Source organism: the organism of the source record quoted next, unplaced genomic scaffold, assembly GCF_019419815.1.
Source record: "Pyrus x bretschneideri cultivar Hongxiangsu unplaced genomic scaffold, Pyrus_bretschneideri_v1 Contig57, whole genome shotgun sequence".
Taxonomy (NCBI): Eukaryota; Viridiplantae; Streptophyta; class Magnoliopsida; order Rosales; family Rosaceae; genus Pyrus; species Pyrus x bretschneideri.
In genome coordinates this window covers 1,091,658-1,109,310 of record NW_025999795.1, presented here as the reverse complement: position 1 = coordinate 1,109,310, position 17,653 = coordinate 1,091,658, and the positions used below count along the sequence as shown (strand labels likewise).

General features: G+C 39.5%; 6 protein-coding genes across 6 annotated transcripts; 5 read left to right on the top strand and 1 right to left on the bottom strand.

The window, feature by feature from the left end:
• Nucleotides 1–1,109: 1,109 nt before the first annotated feature.
• Nucleotides 1,110–4,495, top strand: LOC103943538 (receptor-like protein EIX2). Its single transcript, XM_048571022.1, has 3 exons — nt 1,110–1,398; nt 1,454–4,056; nt 4,226–4,495. The coding sequence occupies exons 1-2, from the start codon at nt 1,110–1,112 to the stop codon at nt 4,003–4,005; spliced, it is 2,841 nt and encodes a 946-aa protein (XP_048426979.1). The 3' UTR covers nt 4,006–4,056; nt 4,226–4,495.
• A 137-nt stretch (nt 4,496–4,632) lies between these two features.
• Nucleotides 4,633–6,956, top strand: LOC103943487. Its single transcript, XM_048570984.1, has 3 exons — nt 4,633–5,860; nt 6,125–6,223; nt 6,358–6,956. Exons 1-3 carry the CDS (start codon nt 5,784–5,786, stop codon nt 6,689–6,691), a joined length of 510 nt encoding a protein of 169 aa, XP_048426941.1. The 5' UTR covers nt 4,633–5,783; the 3' UTR covers nt 6,692–6,956.
• Nucleotides 6,957–7,893: 937 nt separating this feature from the next.
• Nucleotides 7,894–11,398, top strand: LOC103964403 (receptor-like protein EIX1). The gene is made up of 2 exons (XM_009377334.3): nt 7,894–10,825; nt 11,005–11,398. Exon 1 carries the CDS (start codon nt 7,896–7,898, stop codon nt 10,779–10,781), a length of 2,886 nt encoding a protein of 961 aa, XP_009375609.3. The 5' UTR covers nt 7,894–7,895; the 3' UTR covers nt 10,782–10,825; nt 11,005–11,398.
• Nucleotides 11,399–11,623: 225 nt separating this feature from the next.
• On the bottom strand, nt 11,624–13,323 carry LOC103964358. The gene is made up of 7 exons (XM_048571021.1): nt 13,286–13,323; nt 13,010–13,085; nt 12,746–12,882; nt 12,236–12,298; nt 12,012–12,120; nt 11,765–11,881; nt 11,624–11,695 (listed from the first exon to the last, which is right to left on the bottom strand). Exons 1-7 carry the CDS (start codon nt 13,321–13,323, stop codon nt 11,624–11,626), a joined length of 612 nt encoding a protein of 203 aa, XP_048426978.1.
• An 816-nt stretch (nt 13,324–14,139) lies between these two features.
• Nucleotides 14,140–17,536, top strand: LOC103964360 (receptor-like protein EIX1). The gene is made up of 2 exons (XM_009377291.3): nt 14,140–17,089; nt 17,267–17,536. Exon 1 carries the CDS (start codon nt 14,150–14,152, stop codon nt 15,485–15,487), a length of 1,338 nt encoding a protein of 445 aa, XP_009375566.2. The 5' UTR covers nt 14,140–14,149; the 3' UTR covers nt 15,488–17,089; nt 17,267–17,536.
• On the top strand, nt 15,672–17,044 carry LOC125471104 (receptor-like protein EIX1). The gene is made up of 3 exons (XM_048571020.1): nt 15,672–15,863; nt 16,107–16,417; nt 16,576–17,044. The coding sequence occupies exons 1-3, from the start codon at nt 15,672–15,674 to the stop codon at nt 17,042–17,044; spliced, it is 972 nt and encodes a 323-aa protein (XP_048426977.1).
• Nucleotides 17,537–17,653: the final 117 nt, after the last annotated feature.

Genomic DNA, 17,653 nt, shown 5'->3' with positions numbered 1-17,653 from the left:
CCAAAACTCATTTTTGGAGCATATTTAGCCTAGAATTCCCCTCGGGTTAGTGGGTTAGCCCACCATATATTTGTATTTTTTTTAATTTTATGTTTATGAATTCATTGAATCCAACAGTTAAAATCTAATATGATTAAATCCAATAGAAAAAAAGATTTAACGGTCCAAATTTAAATCCAACAGCTAAAATAATTAAAAAAAAATCTTTTATGTATTTCATATTCTTTTATTATATTCCACAAGTTTCATGATGTTGGTTTACTAATTTTTCAATATTTATTGGAATCAAAATATTTTTAGGTTAAAATGTTTATAAAATTAAATTAGGATAATCTACATAATTTGTTAAAAAAAAAGTTACTTTAAGGAAAAAAAAAACTACGCTAAATTCATCCTTTAATAATGTCGGTCCAAAAATTTAACCCAGAAAAATTGGAGCAGAAAAATTATTTTGAGGTTAAAATCTAAATTTTTTGAATTAAAAATTTTAGATTTTAACTCAAGAGTTGGAGATGTTCTCACTCTTACCCTCGTTTACCACTTTCTCCCCTTTTCTCTACTACTTTTCCTCCTCTTTGCTTTGTTTTTCTACGATTCCATCTTGTTGTAAAATCGACGATGTGTGTACAGTGGAATAAATAAAACAAGACACAAAATTTACGAGGTTCCTCTACAGTCAATGTGACTGGAGTACGTCCTCGGGTAGCAGTGATGCTTTCATTATAATTTGGAATAATAGGAGTACAAAGATAACTCTCTGTATTCTCTCCTCTCCTCTTCCTCTCTTTCTTTCTCTGCTCTATATTGAAAGCATACGGAGTGCTCTATTTATAGAGCAACTCCAAGCACACATCTTTGACAATACAACCTCCATGCATTTACAAATTCAATTTTACTTTGCATGGGCATTGAAAACTTCTACCAATGCTGAAAACTTCTGCCAAAGTACTGTAGGCATTCATTACCCACCAGACTTTTCAACACATCTTTCTTTTTACCACCTCTTCTCAACGTCCACATAACGACAACAAAGGATCAATCAATAAAACATCATCTCTTGCTTTTCACTCCCAAATCCACATACAACTCAATTCACCTTTTCACATAACATGTTGCTCACAATCATATATTCTGTCTTGTTTGCTCTTACATCTGCCAAATGCTGTTTGGGTGCTGGAATCAGTTCCAACATCAGGTGCTTACAAGCAGAAAAAACCGCTCTGCTTCAGTTCAAACAGGGCCTCATCGACCAGTCCAACGTTCTTGCCTCTTGGGAAACCGGCAAAGATTGTTGCAAGTGGAGAGGAATCGCTTGCAACAACAAAACAGGTCATGTTGTCACGCTAGATCTCTATTACAATTATTCTGATATTTCTAATGTTGGAACTCCCCTAAGTGGTGTGATTGCTCCTTCTCTACTTGAATTGCCATATCTAACTTACTTGGACCTCAGTTTCAATAATTTCCAAGGACAAATTCCCAAGTTCATCGGTTCCTTCAAGTCGATTGGAACAACTCAAACTAGCAGGTGCTGATCTTAGCGGACCAATTCCTCCCCAACTCGGAAATCTCTCTAGTTTGTATACTCTTGATCTTGCATGGAACTATGTCACATTTGAAAATCTCGAGTGGTTATCTCATCTTTCTTCTTTGAGGTACTTGAATATGTCGCGTCTTAATTTTTCCGAGGTTGTAAATTGGCCAGAATCTATAAGCAAACTCCCTTCACTTGTTGAGCTTCAGTTATCTTCGTGTAATCTTCCCAATGTTGAACTGAGTTCGCTTTCTTTTGTCAATTCTTCAAACTCTCTTCAAGTCCTTGAACTGTCGGATAATATTCTTGATCTTTCAATATTTTACTGGATGGCCAATGTCAGCAGCAACCTTGTTCACATTGGTTTAGTTGGTGATCAGTTGCAAGGTCCCTTCCCAGATGTTTTTACTAACATGGTTTCTCTCGTGTCTCTTGATCTCTTGTATAACAAACTTGAAGGCGGGATACCAAAATCATTTCGAAACCTTTGCAGCTTAGAGTCGTTGAATTTAGAGGGAAACACACTTTCCGACAGACTTGAAGACTCTGTCGAAAACTTGTCTTGTGCTCAAGACACCCTCGAGTTCTTGTGTTTAAGTGGGAACCCGTTTTCGGGTTCATGTCCTGACAACCTTACAAGATTTTCATCCTTGAAAGTATTGTACATTGAGGGCACCAACGTAAGTGGATCTCTTCCAAAAAGTTTTCGGCCACTCTCCCAGCTAAGATCCTTGAGCCTATTAAGAAACCAGTTCACCGGATCACTGCCTGATTTTACAGGTCTTTCGTTGTTAAGGCAGTTATATATCTCCCAAAATCAACTCAACGGATCTCTACCTGAGAGCATCAGCCAACTTTCCAGCCTCGAAGATTTGGATCTTTCTTGGAATTCTTTTAGTGGTGTCATAACTGAAGTGCACTTCTCCAATCTCTCCCGTTTAAACTTTGTGGAATTTTCCCATAATCCTTTGTCTTTCAACTTTAGCTCGGATTGGAATCCGCCTTTCCAAATCAAAAGTCTAGGATTGTCCTCTTGCAAGGTTGGCCCTGCTTTTCCGAAATGGATTCAAACTCAGAAAAAACTTACTTCACTTTACATGGCTGATGCTGAGATTTCGGATTCTATACCTGATAAGTTTTGGGATCTGTCTTCCAGCTTCGTCGAGTTAAACCTATCAATGAACCAAATCCATGGAAAGTTACCAAATTTGTCAACAAAAAACCGCACCTTCTTTTCTTTTGACTTGTCATCTAATCTCTTGGACGGCCCACTTCCGCCGTTTCCTTCAAGTGTAGCCGACCTGCGTCTCTCCCAAAACATGTTTTCGGGACCCTTATCTTCCTTTTGTAAAACAGAAGCTCCAAACTTGTTTAATCTAGACCTTTCCGACAATCAGCTATCTGGCGAACTTCCTACTTGTTGGATGCAGTTTCAAAGTTTGTTCGTCTTGAACATGGCTAAGAACAATCTCTCCGGGAAAATTCCAAGCTCATTAGGCTACTTAACAGATGTTGTATTGTTACGCTTACAGGAGAACAAACTTTCCGGAGAATTGCCTTCCTTGGAGAACTGTACAAAATTAAGAGTTCTTGACCTCGGTGACAATAAGCTATCTGGAAAGATACCGACATGGATAGGCCCGAGCCTAACAAAGTTGCTGGTTCTTCGCTTAAAGTCGAATGGGTTTTATGGAAGCATACCTTTAAGTCTATGCAGTCTTCCTGCGCTTCATGTTTTGGACTTCTCCAAGAACAATCTATCCGGAGCCTTGCCCCATTGCCTCCCTAACATAACAGCTTTGTCTTCGATGTCCCCCAAGGTGGAGGACGACTCTGTAGTTGGGTTTGTGCAACTGGTTTGGAAAGGAATATTGATCGAGTTTGGCGAAAATCTTAAGCTTTTGAGAAGCATTGACATTTCGAGCAACAACTTAAGCGGAGACATTCCAGAAAGTGTAACAAGCTTGTTGAAGTTGATTTCTCTGAACCTGTCAAGCAACAATTTTACTGGGGTGCTTCCTAACAACTTTGGTCAGCTGGAGATGTTAGAATCGCTTGATTTGTCACAAAACCAGATATCTGGTAGCATCCCTCCGAGTTTTTCGAGCTTACATTTTCTTGGTGTCTTGGACTTGTCATACAACAACTTATCAGGAAGAATTCCGGTTAGTACTCAACTTCAAAGTTTTGATGCTTCGCAATTTACGGGAAATCTTGGACTTTGCGGGCAACCGCTCACACCAGAATGCCCGGGAGATGTAACAACGGAAGATCCTGCAGTCCCCAATGGCAGTGGAAGTGACAAGACCAAACAAGATGATGATGGTCTCATAAGCTTGGGATTTTATGTTGGCTTGGCGCTTGGATTTATCATAGGATTCTGGAGTGTTTGTGGTACTTTAGTTCTTAAGACATCTTGGAGGTACGCCTATTTCCGGTTCTTTGATGATATAAAAGCTCGGATTATGTGAAGACCGTTGCCTGTGAAGGCAAAGCCGCAGGGGAGGTTTCAATGGTAAACGGTAAAGCTCTACTCTCCTAACTTGTCATATACTTCTAAACTCCACCCGTTAAACTCGGTTGTACTTTCCGAGTTTGTCGAGAGATTCGGTAGAAGACTGCCGAAGCATTATTTTTAAGCTTTTTATTTATTTACCTTTAATTTTAAGATACTTTTTGTTGACTTTGTAGATATGAAACCACAAGGATCATCAGGAAAAAAAAGTCAACAACAAGTAACATCGTAACTCTCGTTGGGGCAGAAGCGTACTCCAAAATTTAAATTTCGAGTGGCTCAACTTTCGTTCTTTTAGATTCAATGTAATATCAGAAGTGTTTTTTTCTTTTTCTTTTATTCTGATGCAATGTGATATAAAATGTCATCAACTATCTTGTTTGTCTAAAGGGTTATGTATGGACTGATTTTCAATCGGACCGGATCTTCCCATATGATTTTTTTTTTCTTTTTCGGATTCGGAATTTCAGATTCTAATTGGTCGAAATATTTTGGAATGTTTTGGCTCGGAATCAGATACTCCTATCAAAGTTGCGCCCTAGCCATGTGTAATATAGTTCCAACAACAATCATATAAAGTTCAATAAATTTCGAGTGCCTCAACTTTCGTTCTTTTAGATTCAATGTAATGTTTTGGATAGGAAACAGGGTATTTCCCAGCCCCATAGGCAAAAGATCAGTGCATCAAAGAATTGCTGATCTCTATGAAATCTGTTCAATGATTTACACCTACATACGAATACAAGACACATGGCTCGGATGAGAGCCAGAATGAAACCAGTTCTAACACACTGCGAGTGAACTTCATTCAACGTCAGGCACACTGAGAACACGGAGATAGAGTCAGAAACGTTTATGACAAAGATGTTACTCGGACAGAGTTGTCAGCTGATCCTGTTAAGAAGATGGGTAACGTAGGGTGCCAATCTATAGTAGTTATGGCAGCACTGTGTGGGAGAGTTCTCAACCCATTCGCATTACCCCGAACCTGAACCAAGTTAATGAAACAAAAAATTGTGTTAACACAAAGCATCACCTAGATCTTCAAAACACGACAATCAGGAAACGCTATACACAACGAAGCCACTCAGACACACGCATGGAGAAGAGAGAACGACCTGGTATATGGGTGCTCTTACAGAACCGGATGTGACCAACAGTCTCCTCCCCATTGGCATCTAAAGCCATATCATGTCCGCAATTTTTTGAGCTCTCGGAAGAGAGCCGCACAAATTAATCAGGTGCATGGCGAAATAGTTTTATTTGACAAGACTGCATTGTAACCGATATCTAATAAGAAAAAGTACCTGCGACAGTTCCTTGACCAAAGGATTTGACCTGGGTTTTGCTAGCTCCATTCAAACACCTGACACCCCAAAAACAGTTTTGAGAGGACAAAATCATAAGACCAGCTGCAGTTCAACTAATAACGGGGACAAATTTCAATTCTCTTATTAAAATGCTGAAGGATTTGACCTTGATATCTTCTCACTTGATAAATGCTGAAGGATTACCAAGGAAAAGTAAATAATGGAAGTTTACTATTATATTGTTTTAAAGAAAAATTTGCTTTCTTTGATCTTCCCAGATTTAAAGACCATAAGAAGTGCAGCCATATGATTGCAAATGCGAAGGATGGAGATGGGAAATTCACAGCTCCTCAAGTTTCTTGTAAGCTTAAGCAGCTTGGTTTGCATATTCGTCGGAAGAAGAGGCCTTCGGGTGGCATGAAGGATGAGGATCATAGCGACTCTATTGCAAACAAAATGCACGACTCTGGTGATGAAACGCTGTTTTTCATTAATGAAAAGGTAAATGTCAATGATTAGTATGTCCATCTTAGTTTTCAATGTTTTGGCATTTTTACTGCATATGTCAGACTCCAATATCATTACGTATACCTTACAATATAAGGTTATTAAATTCATTATTCAGTTCGGTTTCCTTATTCCGAATTAAGTTGTAGGAATGTGTATTTGTACATTCCAAATTCATGTTGGCTCCATCTTTACACACACATGCATACATAGATGTGTAAATACCTATGTCTGACAACATTTTGTTTGAACTTCTAGGGGCAAGAAGGATAATAGCGAGGAGTTGCTAGAACAGACTACTGGACGAGAAGCGTTGGAAGATGATTCTGATGATGAAATCCTAAGCTCTGTTCTCAAGTAAATCTCTTCCCTCTCTCCCATCCTCAAACCTCCCCCTGGGAAAAAAACAAAAAAGAAGAATTAGAATTTTAGTCATTGGATTGTGTATGTAAGGTAACATTTTTTTTAATCGAATTGTCTTTTGGATGTAGGAAAACTAGGCGATCCCTTTCCAAGTCCATGGATCAAAATTCCGAAGCCATCTCGATTCAGGGAACAGAAAGCGGCAGTGTTTTGGAAAATGGAGTTGACAAAGGTGCTGCTGCCAAACGTGCTAGTCTGAATGGCACAGAACAATCTGAAGTCACAGGCACCAGCAGTGGTAAACCATTAGATGTTGGACCTGTGAAAAATTTGGAGGATTTGCTATGTCAGGAAATGTACACCGATTTGGGAGATTCGGAGGATGAAGTAGGTACATTGCCAGTGAGTGGTGTAAGCAGGAGGAGGTCAAGGACGGTACTTGATGATGAAGATGATGACTGAGATTGCAGCACGATCAGTTTTCACCGTGGTGGAGTATCCAAGGACGGTTTGGCTTCTGACTCTGCTGGAGTTGTAATACCATTATCCGTTGTAGCATGAATGTCAGAGACTTATGAATAGTTACGGCAGCCTGATCAGGTTTCACCGTGCTGAGTACTGAAATGGTGAAATCATCCATTTTTCTTAAACCTGCAGTAGAATTTGGATTAGTGATATGTGTGTACATTGTGTAAGGGACTCCTGTGGACAGGGAAGGTCACCTCCGGACTGTCGGACCTTAGATGCCACCTGCAACATCATCCTACAAATAATGGTCCCACGATTGCCCCCAACTGTCATAGTTCCGTATTGTAAAGGTTGAACAACTGATGAAAATTTTGGATCAATTCTCACATTATATACCAATGTTCATCCCGTTGTTTTTTGGCCTGAATGTTCAATTATTATGGTGTGCTAGTACCAAGCCACTTAATATTCCAAGTGCAATTTCATGTAATTCTTTGGTTCAACTTATTTTTACGGTCTGTTCGTTTAAACCAATTGTTATAATCAGTGGCAGATTCAAGATTTGAATCTTGGGTGGTCCTAGTGTTAAAGTTTCAAGTTTTTTATGTAGAAACAGAACAACAAAAAGTTCAGTTTGTTCACCGAAGCATTCGTCGAACACTTGATGAGTGATTTGAATCTTGAGTGGTCCCAGTGTTAGAGGTTCAAGTTTTAAAATCCGTAAAAAAGAGATAGACAAAACACGTCAATCCACCTTATTATTCCAATTGAAACTCCCATTTTTTCTATTGATTTATAAATATTATCTTCGCGTTTACTCTTGACTTTGCTACCCATATAAAACTTAAGAACAAACAGATAGGCATAGGCTCATATTATATCAAATGGAACACAATGACTTTTTCAGTTCCTTTTGTAAGCAAAAGGTATTAAAACTTGCTACATCCCTTTCACCTCTGCCCATCACATTCCGCGTTGATTTGAAACCAATCACGCACTGCCGGCGTTTTAATTTTCCCACACGAAAATGCATAATTGACTTCAAATATTGTTAGTGTGCGATCCCATTTCCACGAATTTGTTCTCCATCATATTTTAATTATGCAGTCAACATCCAGATAACAACAACAAATGATCAATCTTTAAAGCAACATCTCTTGCTTTTCACTTCCAAATTCAATTCACAATTTCACATACCATGTTGCTCAAAGTCATATATTCTGTCTTGTTCGTTCTTACATCTGCCAAATGTTGTTTGAGTGCTGGAATCAGTTCCAACATCGGGTGCTTACGAACAGAAAAAACCGCCCTCCTTCAGTTCAAACAAGGCCTGATCGACAAGTCCAACGTTCTTGCTTCTTGGGAAACCGGCAAAGATTGTTGCGAGTGGAGAGGAATCACTTGCAACAACAAAACAGGTCATGTTGTCATGCTAGATCTCTATTACAATTCTTCTGATATTTATAATGCTGAAACTCCTCTGAGTGGTGTGATTGCTCCTTCTCTACTTGAATTGCCATATCTAACTTACTTGGACCTCAGTTTCAATAATTTCCAAGGACAAATTCCCAAGTTCATCGGTTCCTTGAGTCGATTGGAACAACTCAAACTAGCAGGTGCTAATCTTAGCGGACCAATTCCTCCCCAACTCAGAAATCTCTCTAGTTTGTATACTCTTGATCTTGCATGGAACTATGTCACATTTGAAAATCTCGAGTGGTTATCTCATCTTTCTTCTTTGAGGTACTTGAATATGTCGCGTCTTAATTTTTCCGAGTTTGTAAATTGGCCAGAATCTATAAGCAAACTCCCTTCACTTGTTGAGCTCCAGTTATCTTCGTGTAATCTTCCCAATGTCGAACTAAGTTTTGTCAATTCTTCAAACTCTCTTGAAGTCCTTGAACTCTCGGATAATCCTCTTAATCTTTCAATATTTAATTGGATCGCCAATGTCAGCACCAACCTTGTTCACATTGGTTTAGCTGGTGATCAGATTCAAGGTCCCTTCCCAGATGTTTTCGCAAATATGGTTTCTCTCGTGTCTCTTGATCTCTCGTATAACAAACTTGAAGGTGGGATACCAAAATCCTTTCGAAACCTTTGCAGCTTAGAGTCGTTGAATTTAGAGGGAAACTCACTTTCCGACAGACTTGAAGACTCTGTCGAAAACTTGTCTTGTGCTCAAGACACCCTCGAGTCCTTGTCTTTAAGTGGGAACCCGTTTTCAGGTTCATGTCCTGACAACCTTACAAGATTTTCATCCTTGAAAGAATTGTACATTGATGGCACCAACGTAAGTGGATCTCTTCCAAAAAGTTTTCAGCCACTCTCCCAGCTAAGATCCTTGAGCCTAGTTCTAAACCAGTTCACCGGATCACTACCTGATTTTACAGGTCTTTCGTTGTTAAGGCAGTTGTTTATCTCCAAAAATCAACTCAACGGATCTCTACCTGAGAGTATCGGCCAACTTTCCAGCCTCGAAGATTTAGATCTTTCTTGGAATTCTTTAAATGGTGTCATAACTGAAGTGCACTTCTCCAATCTCTCCCGTTTAAACTTTTTGGATTTTTCTCATAATCCCTTGTCTTTCAACTTGAGCTCGGATTGGAATCCACCTTTCCAAATCAAAATTATAGGATTGTCCTCTTGCAAGGTTGGCCCTGCATTTCCGAAATGGATTCAAACTCAGACAAAACTTACTTCACTTGACATGGTTAATGCTGAGATTTCGGATTCTATACCTGATAAGTTTTGGGATCTGTCTTCCAGCTTAGTCGAGTTAAACCTATCAATGAACCAAATCCATGGAAAGTTGCCAAATCTGTCAACAAAAAACTGCACCTTCGATTCTTTTGACTTGTCATCTAATCTCTTGGACGGCCCACTTCCACCATTTCCTTCAAGTGTAACCGTCCTGCGTCTCTCCCAAAACATGTTTTCGGGACCCTTATCTTCCTTTTGTAAAACAGAAGCTTCAAACTTGTTTAATCTAGACCTTTCCGACAATCAGCTATCCGGTGAACTTCCTGGTTGTTGGATGCAGTTTCAAGGTTTGCTCTTTTTGAACATGGCTAAAAACAATTTCTCAGGGAAAATTCCAAGCTCATTAGGCTACTTAAAGGATGCTGTATTGTTACGCTTACAGGACAACAAACTTTCTGGAGAATTGCCTTCTTTGGAGAACTGTACAGAATTAAGAGTTGTTGACCTCGGTTCCAATAAACTATCTGGAAAAATACCGACATGGATAGGCCTGAGCCTAACTAAGTTGCTGGTTCTTCGCTTAAAGTCGAACGAGTTTTATGGAAGCATACCTTTAAGTCTATGTAGTCTTCCTGCCCTTCATGTTTTGGACTTCTCCAACAACAACATATCCGGAGCCTTGCCACATTGCCTCGCTAACATAACAGCTTTGTCCTCGATGTCCCCTGAGGTGGAGGACAACATCATTGTTGGGTTTGTGCAACTGACATGGAAAGGAATAAAGATTGAGTTCGGGGAAAATCTTAAGCGTTTGAGAAGCATTGACATTTCGAGCAACAACTTAAGCGGACACATTCCAGAAAGTGTAACAAGTTTGCTGAAGTTGATTTCTCTGAACCTGTCAAGAAACAGTTTTACTGGGGAGCTTCCTAACAACTTTGGTCAGCTGGAGATGTTAGAATCGCTTGATTTGTCACGAAACCAGATATCTGGTAGCATTCCTCCGAGTTTTTCAAGCTTACATTATCTTAGTGTCTTGGACTTGTCATACAACAACTTATCAGGAAGAATTCCCCTGAGTACTCAACTTCAAAGTTTTAATGCTTCTCAATTTACGGGAAATCTTGGACTTTGTGGACAACCGCTCACACCAGAATGCCCGGGAGATGTAACAACGGAAGATCCTTCAGTCCCCAATGGCAGTGGAAGTGACAAGACCAAACAAGATGATGATGGTCTCATAAGCTTGGGATTTTATGTTAGCTTGGCGCTTGGATTTATCATAGGATTTTGGAGTGTTTGTGGTACTTTAGTTCTCAACGCGTCTTGGAGATACGCATATTTCCGGTTCTTTGATGATATAAAAGCTCGGATTATGTGAAGACCGTTGCCTGTGAAGGCAAAGCAGCAAGGGAGATTTCAAAGGTAAACGGTAAAGCTCTACTCTCCTAAATTGTTATATACTTCCGAACTCCACCCGTTAAACTCGATTGCACTTTCTGAGTTTAATGAGAGATTTCGGTAGAAGACTGCCGAAGCATTATTTTTAAGCTTTTTTTATTTATTTACCTTTAATTATAAGATACTTTTTATTGACTTTGTAGATATGGAACCACAAGGATCATCTCGTGTGCGCCCTACGACCTCTAATAGAAGGAATAAAAGTCAACGACAAATAATATTGTAGGTCTTCTTGGGGCAAAAGCGTACTATAAAACTTAAATTTCGAATGGCTCAACTTTCGTTATTTTATATGCAATATCAAAAGTGTTTTTTTCTTTTATTCTGATGCAATGTGATATAAAATGTCATCAACTATGATGCTTGTTTGTCTCAAGGGTTATGTATAATAGATTGCTCTGTTGTGCTGTGTGTGTGTAGGACTGACTTTCAGTCGGATGAGATCTTCCCATATGACTTTTTTTTTTCTTCGATTTTGTGTATTTCGGAATTTCAGATTCTTGTTGGTCGAAATATTTTGGAACGTTTTTGGCTCGCAATCAGATTTCCTATCCAAGTTGCGCCGTAGCCGTGCGTAATATAGTTCCAACAACGACCATATAAAGTTCATAAAACGGTATTTCTCCGGCTAATGAGATGTAAGAAACTGAAATTTACGTGACATTCCAAAAGATGTTCAATCAGCCCACACAGCCCCAAAGGCAAAACATCAGTACGTCAAAGAATAACTACGCTCTATAAAAACTGTTCAATGATTTACACCTACACAGGAATACAAGACGCATTGCTCGGGTGAAAGCCAGAACGAACCAGTTCAAACACACGGCGAGTGAACTTCATTCAACGTCAGGCACACTGAGAACACGGAGATAGAGTCAGAAACGTTTATGATAAGCATGTTACTCGGACGGAGTTATCAGCTGATCCTGTTAAGAAGATGGTTAACGTCGGGTGCCAATCTACTGTAGTTTTGGCAGCACTGTGTGGGAGAGTTCTCAACCCATTCGCATGACCCCGTACCTGAACTAAGTTAATGAAACAAAAAATTGTATTAACACAAAGCATCACCTAGATCTTCAAAACACGACAATCAGGAAGCGCTATACACAACGAAGCCACTCAGACACACGTATGGAGAAGAGAGAACAACCTGGCATAGGGGTGCTCTTACAGAACCGGATGTGACCAACAGTCTCCTCCCATTGGCATCTAAAGCCATTTCATGTGTGCAATTTTTTGAGCTCTCGGGGTCAAGGAACCTATGGAATGGAAGGGAGCAGCGCAAATTGATCAGGTGTATGGCGAAATAGTTTTGTTTGACAAGACTGCAATGTAACCAATGTCTACTAATAATATTGGGATGCCAAAGAAAACGTGCGTGCTACAGTTCCTTGACCAAAGGATTTGACCTTGGTTTTGCAAGCTCCATTCAAACACCTGACACCGCAACAACAGTTCTGTTAGGCAAATACTTTCGAGAGGACAAAATCATAAGACCAGCTGCAGTTCAACTAATAACGGGGACAAATTTCAAATGCTCTAATCAAAATTTGGTGCAAAAATGAAACATAAAGCAGTTGCCTTTCCATCTACTCCCAAACTGAAAATACTTGTCTCATCAGGCCCGAAAAGAATGGAGCTTATAGCAGTGTCATGTGCAGGCCAACCAGTTATTTGTAGACAGGCAGACGTATCTTTGGCTTGTTAAGGTGTTCATATATCTATGAGTGACGTTTACATCTGCAGGCAAGCTAAGCTATGCAGAAAGGGGGTACCCTTTTGTGGTTCTGTTAAGACAAGGGCTTGACCATATGGCTAAAATGCGCTTATTCACGCCGATAAATTTAGCCATCTTGGAAAAATAAATAACACTCAAGTAAATACAAGTGTTCAGGAATACATGTGAGGATACCAAACATGTGAATCATTCCATCAGTTGCAGCGGCCGCTAAAATTTTCCCATTGTGAATGAAACTAAGGGATGTTATTGCAGGTGGATCTTTACCAAGAGGAAGAACTGTCTTCATGAAACCCAAAAGGTTATTAAGGAATAAAACTACCAGTGTCTTCTCAGAAAAGAAAAAGACATAAAAGTTTAAGTTGCTATATCATGCATATATGATCTTCTGGCACAAAGAAAGCACATACCATAGCCTTCCACGTCTTCATGTTCCACACGTTTAATGAAGCGAACCCCATACTATCGACATAACTTGATCCGTGCCTACTAATACAATAAAAGTCGTAATACTGACGTTCATGAAAATTTAATGCCCAAACCCACATACACGAACATATATGCATGTAAGTAAACTGTAAGAAGAATCTTTCGTGATCAAATTGTAATCATTCACAGTGCTCATGCCATACTTCAGTTGAAGACGATTGTATGGACAATATGATAAGATTACATAAAGAACATACCCCTTGGATGCTGCTGCAGTAACAAAGATTGGCTCCATAGGGCTATCACATGATACAACAATGTTCATCCCTTTGTTCTTGGGTCTGAATGTTCAATTACTATGGTGTGCTACAACCAAGCCGCTTAGTATTGCAAGTGCAATTTCATGTAATTCTCCAGTCCATCTTATTCTAATGGTATGTTCGTCGGGTTAAAACGATCATTTTGATAATCTGGATCAAGAAGTAAAAGACAAGTGGCAGATTGGGTTAGATCAGTTGGGTTAAAACCGATCATTTTGATAATCCGGATCAAGAAGTGAAAAACAGGTGGCAGATTGGGTTATATCAGTTGGTCAAAATAAATTGTCCTCCTTGCACTCAAATTCAAATTCGTCTCACTGCAGATTAGAATAACACTAGATCGTAAAAAATCCGTCAAAAAAGTCCAGAAGGTGGGACAAAACACCTCAGTCCACCTTATTATTCCAATTGAAATCCCCCATTTTTTTCTATTGATTTGTAAATATTATCCTCGCCCTTACTCGACTTTGCCGCCCAGTATCCTGCTTAAGAACAAACAGATAGTCCATAGACTCATATTTATCAAATGGACACAATGACTTTTTCAGTTCCTTTTTGTAAGGCAAAGGTATTAAAACTCACTATATCCCCTTCACCTCTGCCCATCACATTCCGTGTTGATTCGAAACCAATCACGCACTGCAGGCGTTTCAATTTTCTAACATAAAATGCGTAATGACTTCAAAACGTCATTACCCTAATTGACTTCAGAAAACGACAACAAAGGATCAATCTATAAAGCAACATCTCTTGCTTTCATTCCCAAATTCACATGCAATTCAATTCACAATTTCACATACCATGTTGCTCACAGTCATATATTTTGTCTTGTTCGTTCTTACATCTGCCAAATGCTGTTTGGGTGCTGGAATCAGTTCCGACATCAAGTGCTTACAAACAGAAAAAACCGCCTTGCTTCAGTTCAAACAAGGCCTCATTGACAAGTCCAACGTTCTTGCTTCTTGGAAAACCGGCAGAGATTGTTGCGAGTGGAGAGGAATCACTTGCAACAACGAAACAGGTCATGTCATCACACTAGATCTCTATTACAGTTCTTCTGATATTTATAATGTTGAAACTCCTCTAAGTGGTGTGATTGCTCCTTCTCTACTTGAATTGCCATATCTAACTAACTTGGACCTCAGTTTCAATCATTTCCAAGGACAAATTCCCAAGTTCATTGGTTCTTTGAGTCGATTGGAACAACTCAAACTAGCAGGTGCTAATCTTAGCGGACCAATTCCTCCCCAACTCGGAAATCTCTCTAGTTTGTATACTCTTGATCTTGCATGGAACTATGTCACATTTGAAAATCTCGAGTGGTTATCTCATCTTTCTTCTTTGAGGTACTTGAATATGTTGTATCTTAATTTTTCCAAGGTTGTAAATTGGCCAGAATCTATAAGCAAACTCCCTTCACTTGTTGAGCTTCATTTATCTTCGTGTAATCTTCCCAATGTCGAACTGAGTTCGCTTTCTTTTGTCAATTCTTCAAACTCTCTTCAAGTCCTTGAGCTGTCGGATAATATTCTTGATCTTTCAATATCTTATTGGATGGCCAATGTCAGCACCAACCTTGTTCACATTGGTTTAGTTGATGATCAGTTGCAAGGTCCCTTCCCAGATGTTTTTGCAAACATGGTTTCTCTCGTGTCTCTTGATCTCACCGATAACATACTTGAAGGCGGGATACCAAAATCCTTTCAAAACCTTTGCAGCTTAGAGTCGTTGGATTTAACGGGAAATACACTTTCCGACAGACTTGAAGACTCTATCGAAAACTTGTCTTGTGCTCAAGACACCCTCGAGTCCTTGTTCCTGAGTCAGAACCCATTTTCGGGTTCATTTCCTGACAACCTTGCAAGATTTTCATCTTTGAAAACTTTGTACATTGATGGCACCAACTTAAGTGGATCTCTTCCAAAAAGTTTCCCGCCACTCTCCCAGCTAAGATACTTGAATCTATTCAACAACCAGTTCACCGGATCACTGCCCGATTTTACAGGTCTTTCGTTGTTAAGGGAGTTAGTTATCTCCAATAATCAACTCAACGGATCTCTACCTGAGAGTATCGGCCAACTTTCCAGCCTCGAAGATTTAGTATCTTTCTTGGAATTCTTTAAATGGTGTCATAACTGAAGTGCACTTCTCCAATCTCTCCCGTTTAAACACTTTGGATTTTTCTCATAATCCTTTGTCTTTCAACTTGAGCTCGGATTGGAATCCGCCTTTCCAAATCAAAAGTCTAGGATTGTCCTCCTGCAAGGTTGGCCCTGCTTTTCCGAAATGGATTCAAACTCAGAAAAAACTTACTTCACTTTACATGGCTGATGCTGAGATTTCGGATTCTATACCTGATAAGTTTTGGGATCTGTCTTCCAGCTTCGTCGAGTTAAACCTATCAATGAACCAAATCCATGGAAAGTTGCCAAATCTGTCAACAAAAAACTGCACCTTCAGTTCTTTTGACTTGTCATCTAATCTCATGGACGGCCCACTTCCGCCATTCCTTCAGGTGTAGTTACCCTGGATCTCTCCAAAAACATGTTTTCAGGACCCTTATCTTCCTTTTGTGAAACAGAAGCTGCAAACTTGCTTTATCTAGACCTTTCCAACAATCAGCTATCCGGCGAACTTCCTAGTTGTTGGATGCAGTTTCAAAGGTTGTTCGTCTTGAACATGGCTAAAAACAACTTCTCAGGGAAAATTCCAAGCTCATTAGGCTACTTAAAATATGTTAGTATTGTTACACTTACAGGATAACAAACTTTCTGGAGAATTGCCTTCTTTGGAGAACTGTACAGAATTAAGAGTTGTTGACCTCGGTGCCAATAAACTATCTGGAAAAATACCGACATGGATAGGCCCGAACCTATCAATGTTGCTGGTTCTTCGCTTAAAGTCGAACGAGTTTTATGGAAGCATACCTTTAAGTCTATGCAGTCTTCCTGCCCTTCATGTTTTGGACTTCTCCAAGAACAATATATCCGGAGCCTTGCCACATTGCCTCGCTAACATACCAGCTTTGTCATCGATGGCCACCGAGGTGGAGGACAGCACCTTTGTTGGGTTTGTGCAACTGACTTGGAAAGGAATACAGATAGAGTTCGGGAAAATCTTAAGCTTTTGAGAAGCATTGACATTTCGAGCAACAACTTAAGTGGAGACATTCCAGAAAGTGTAACAAGTTTGCTGAAGTTGATTTCTCTGAACCTGTCAAGAAACAGTTTTACTGGGGTGCTTCCTAACAACTTTGGTCAGCTGGAGATGTTAGAATCGCTTGATTTGTCACGAAACCAGATATCTGGTAGCATTCCTCCGAGTTTTTCGAGCTTACATTATCTTAGTGTCTTGGACTTGTCATACAACAACTTATCAGGTAGAATTCCGCTAAGTACTCAACTTCAAAGTTTTAATGCTTCTCAATTTACGGGAAATCATGGACTTTGCGGACAACCGCTCACACCAGAATGCCCGGTAGATGCAACAACGGAAGATCCTGCAGTCCCTAATGGCAGTGGAAGTGACCAGACCAAACAAGATGATGATGGTCTCATAAGCTTTGGATTTTATGTTAGCTTGGCGCTTGGATTTATCATAGGATTCTGGAGTGTTTGTGGTACTTTAGTTCTGAAGACATCTTGGAGGTACGCCTATTTCCGGTTCTTTGATGATATAAAAGCTCGGATTATGTGAAGACCCGTTGCCTGTGAAGGCAAAGCTGCAGGGGAGATTTCAAAGGTAAACGGTAAAGCTCTACTCTCCTAAATTGTTATATACTTCCGAACTCCGCCCGTTAAACTCTGTTGTTCTTTCCGAGTTTAATGAGAGATTTCGATAGAAGACTGCCGAAGCATTATTTTTAAGCTTTTTATTTATTTACCTTCAATTATAAGACACTTTTTGTTGACTTTGTAGATAGTGGAACCACAAGGATCATCTCGTGTGCGCCCTGCGACCTCTAATTGAAGGAATAAAAGTCGACAAGTAATATCGTAGGTCTCGTTGGGGTAAAAGCGTACTTCAAAACTTAAATTTCGAGTGGCTCAACTTTTGTTCATTTAGATTTAATGTAATATCGGAATTGTTTTTTTATTTCTCTTTTATTCTGATGCAATGTGATATAAAATGTCATCAACTATGATGCTTGTTTGTCTAAAGGGTTACGTATATTGGGTTGCTCTGTCATGCTGTGGACTGATTTTCAATCGGATCGGATCTTCCCATACCATTTTTTTTTTCTTATTCGGATTCGGAATTTCAGATTCTAATTGGTCGAAATATTTTGGAATGTTTTGGCTCGGA

Excerpts from the sequence above, each read along its gene's own strand:
- LOC103964358 (XM_048571021.1), bottom strand. The coding sequence starts at position 13,323 with ATGGAGCCAATCTTTGTTACTGCAGCAGCATCCAAGGG. Across the intron at positions 13,086-13,285 it reads ACTGCAGCAGCATCCAAGGG|GCACGGATCAAGTTATGTCG; the intron begins GTATGTTCTTTA and ends TTGTATTAGTAG. Across the intron at positions 12,121-12,235 it reads CAAGGAACTGTAGCACGCAC|GTTCCTTGACCCCGAGAGCT; the intron begins GTTTTCTTTGGC and ends TCCATTCCATAG.
- LOC103964360 (XM_009377291.3), top strand. The coding sequence starts at position 14,150 with ATGTTGCTCACAGTCATATATTTTGTCTTGTTCGTTCTTACATCTGCC.
- LOC103964403 (XM_009377334.3), top strand. The coding sequence starts at position 7,896 with ATGTTGCTCAAAGTCATATATTCTGTCTTGTTCGTTCTTACATCTGCC.
- LOC103943538 (XM_048571022.1), top strand. The coding sequence starts at position 1,110 with ATGTTGCTCACAATCATATATTCTGTCTTGTTTGCTCTTACATCTGCC. Across the intron at positions 1,399-1,453 it reads TGTTGGAACTCCCCTAAGTG|TTTCAATAATTTCCAAGGAC; the intron begins GTGTGATTGCTC and ends CTTGGACCTCAG.
- LOC103943487 (XM_048570984.1), top strand. The coding sequence starts at position 5,784 with ATGAGGATCATAGCGACTCTATTGCAAACAAAATGCACGACTCTGGTG. Across the intron at positions 5,861-6,124 it reads TGTTTTTCATTAATGAAAAG|GGGCAAGAAGGATAATAGCG; the intron begins GTAAATGTCAAT and ends TTGAACTTCTAG. Across the intron at positions 6,224-6,357 it reads ATCCTAAGCTCTGTTCTCAA|GAAAACTAGGCGATCCCTTT; the intron begins GTAAATCTCTTC and ends TTTTGGATGTAG.
- LOC125471104 (XM_048571020.1), top strand. The coding sequence starts at position 15,672 with ATGGCTGATGCTGAGATTTCGGATTCTATACCTGATAAGTTTTGGGAT. Across the intron at positions 15,864-16,106 it reads CACTTCCGCCATTCCTTCAG|GATAACAAACTTTCTGGAGA; the intron begins GTGTAGTTACCC and ends TTACACTTACAG. Across the intron at positions 16,418-16,575 it reads GAGGACAGCACCTTTGTTGG|TTTTACTGGGGTGCTTCCTA; the intron begins GTTTGTGCAACT and ends GTCAAGAAACAG.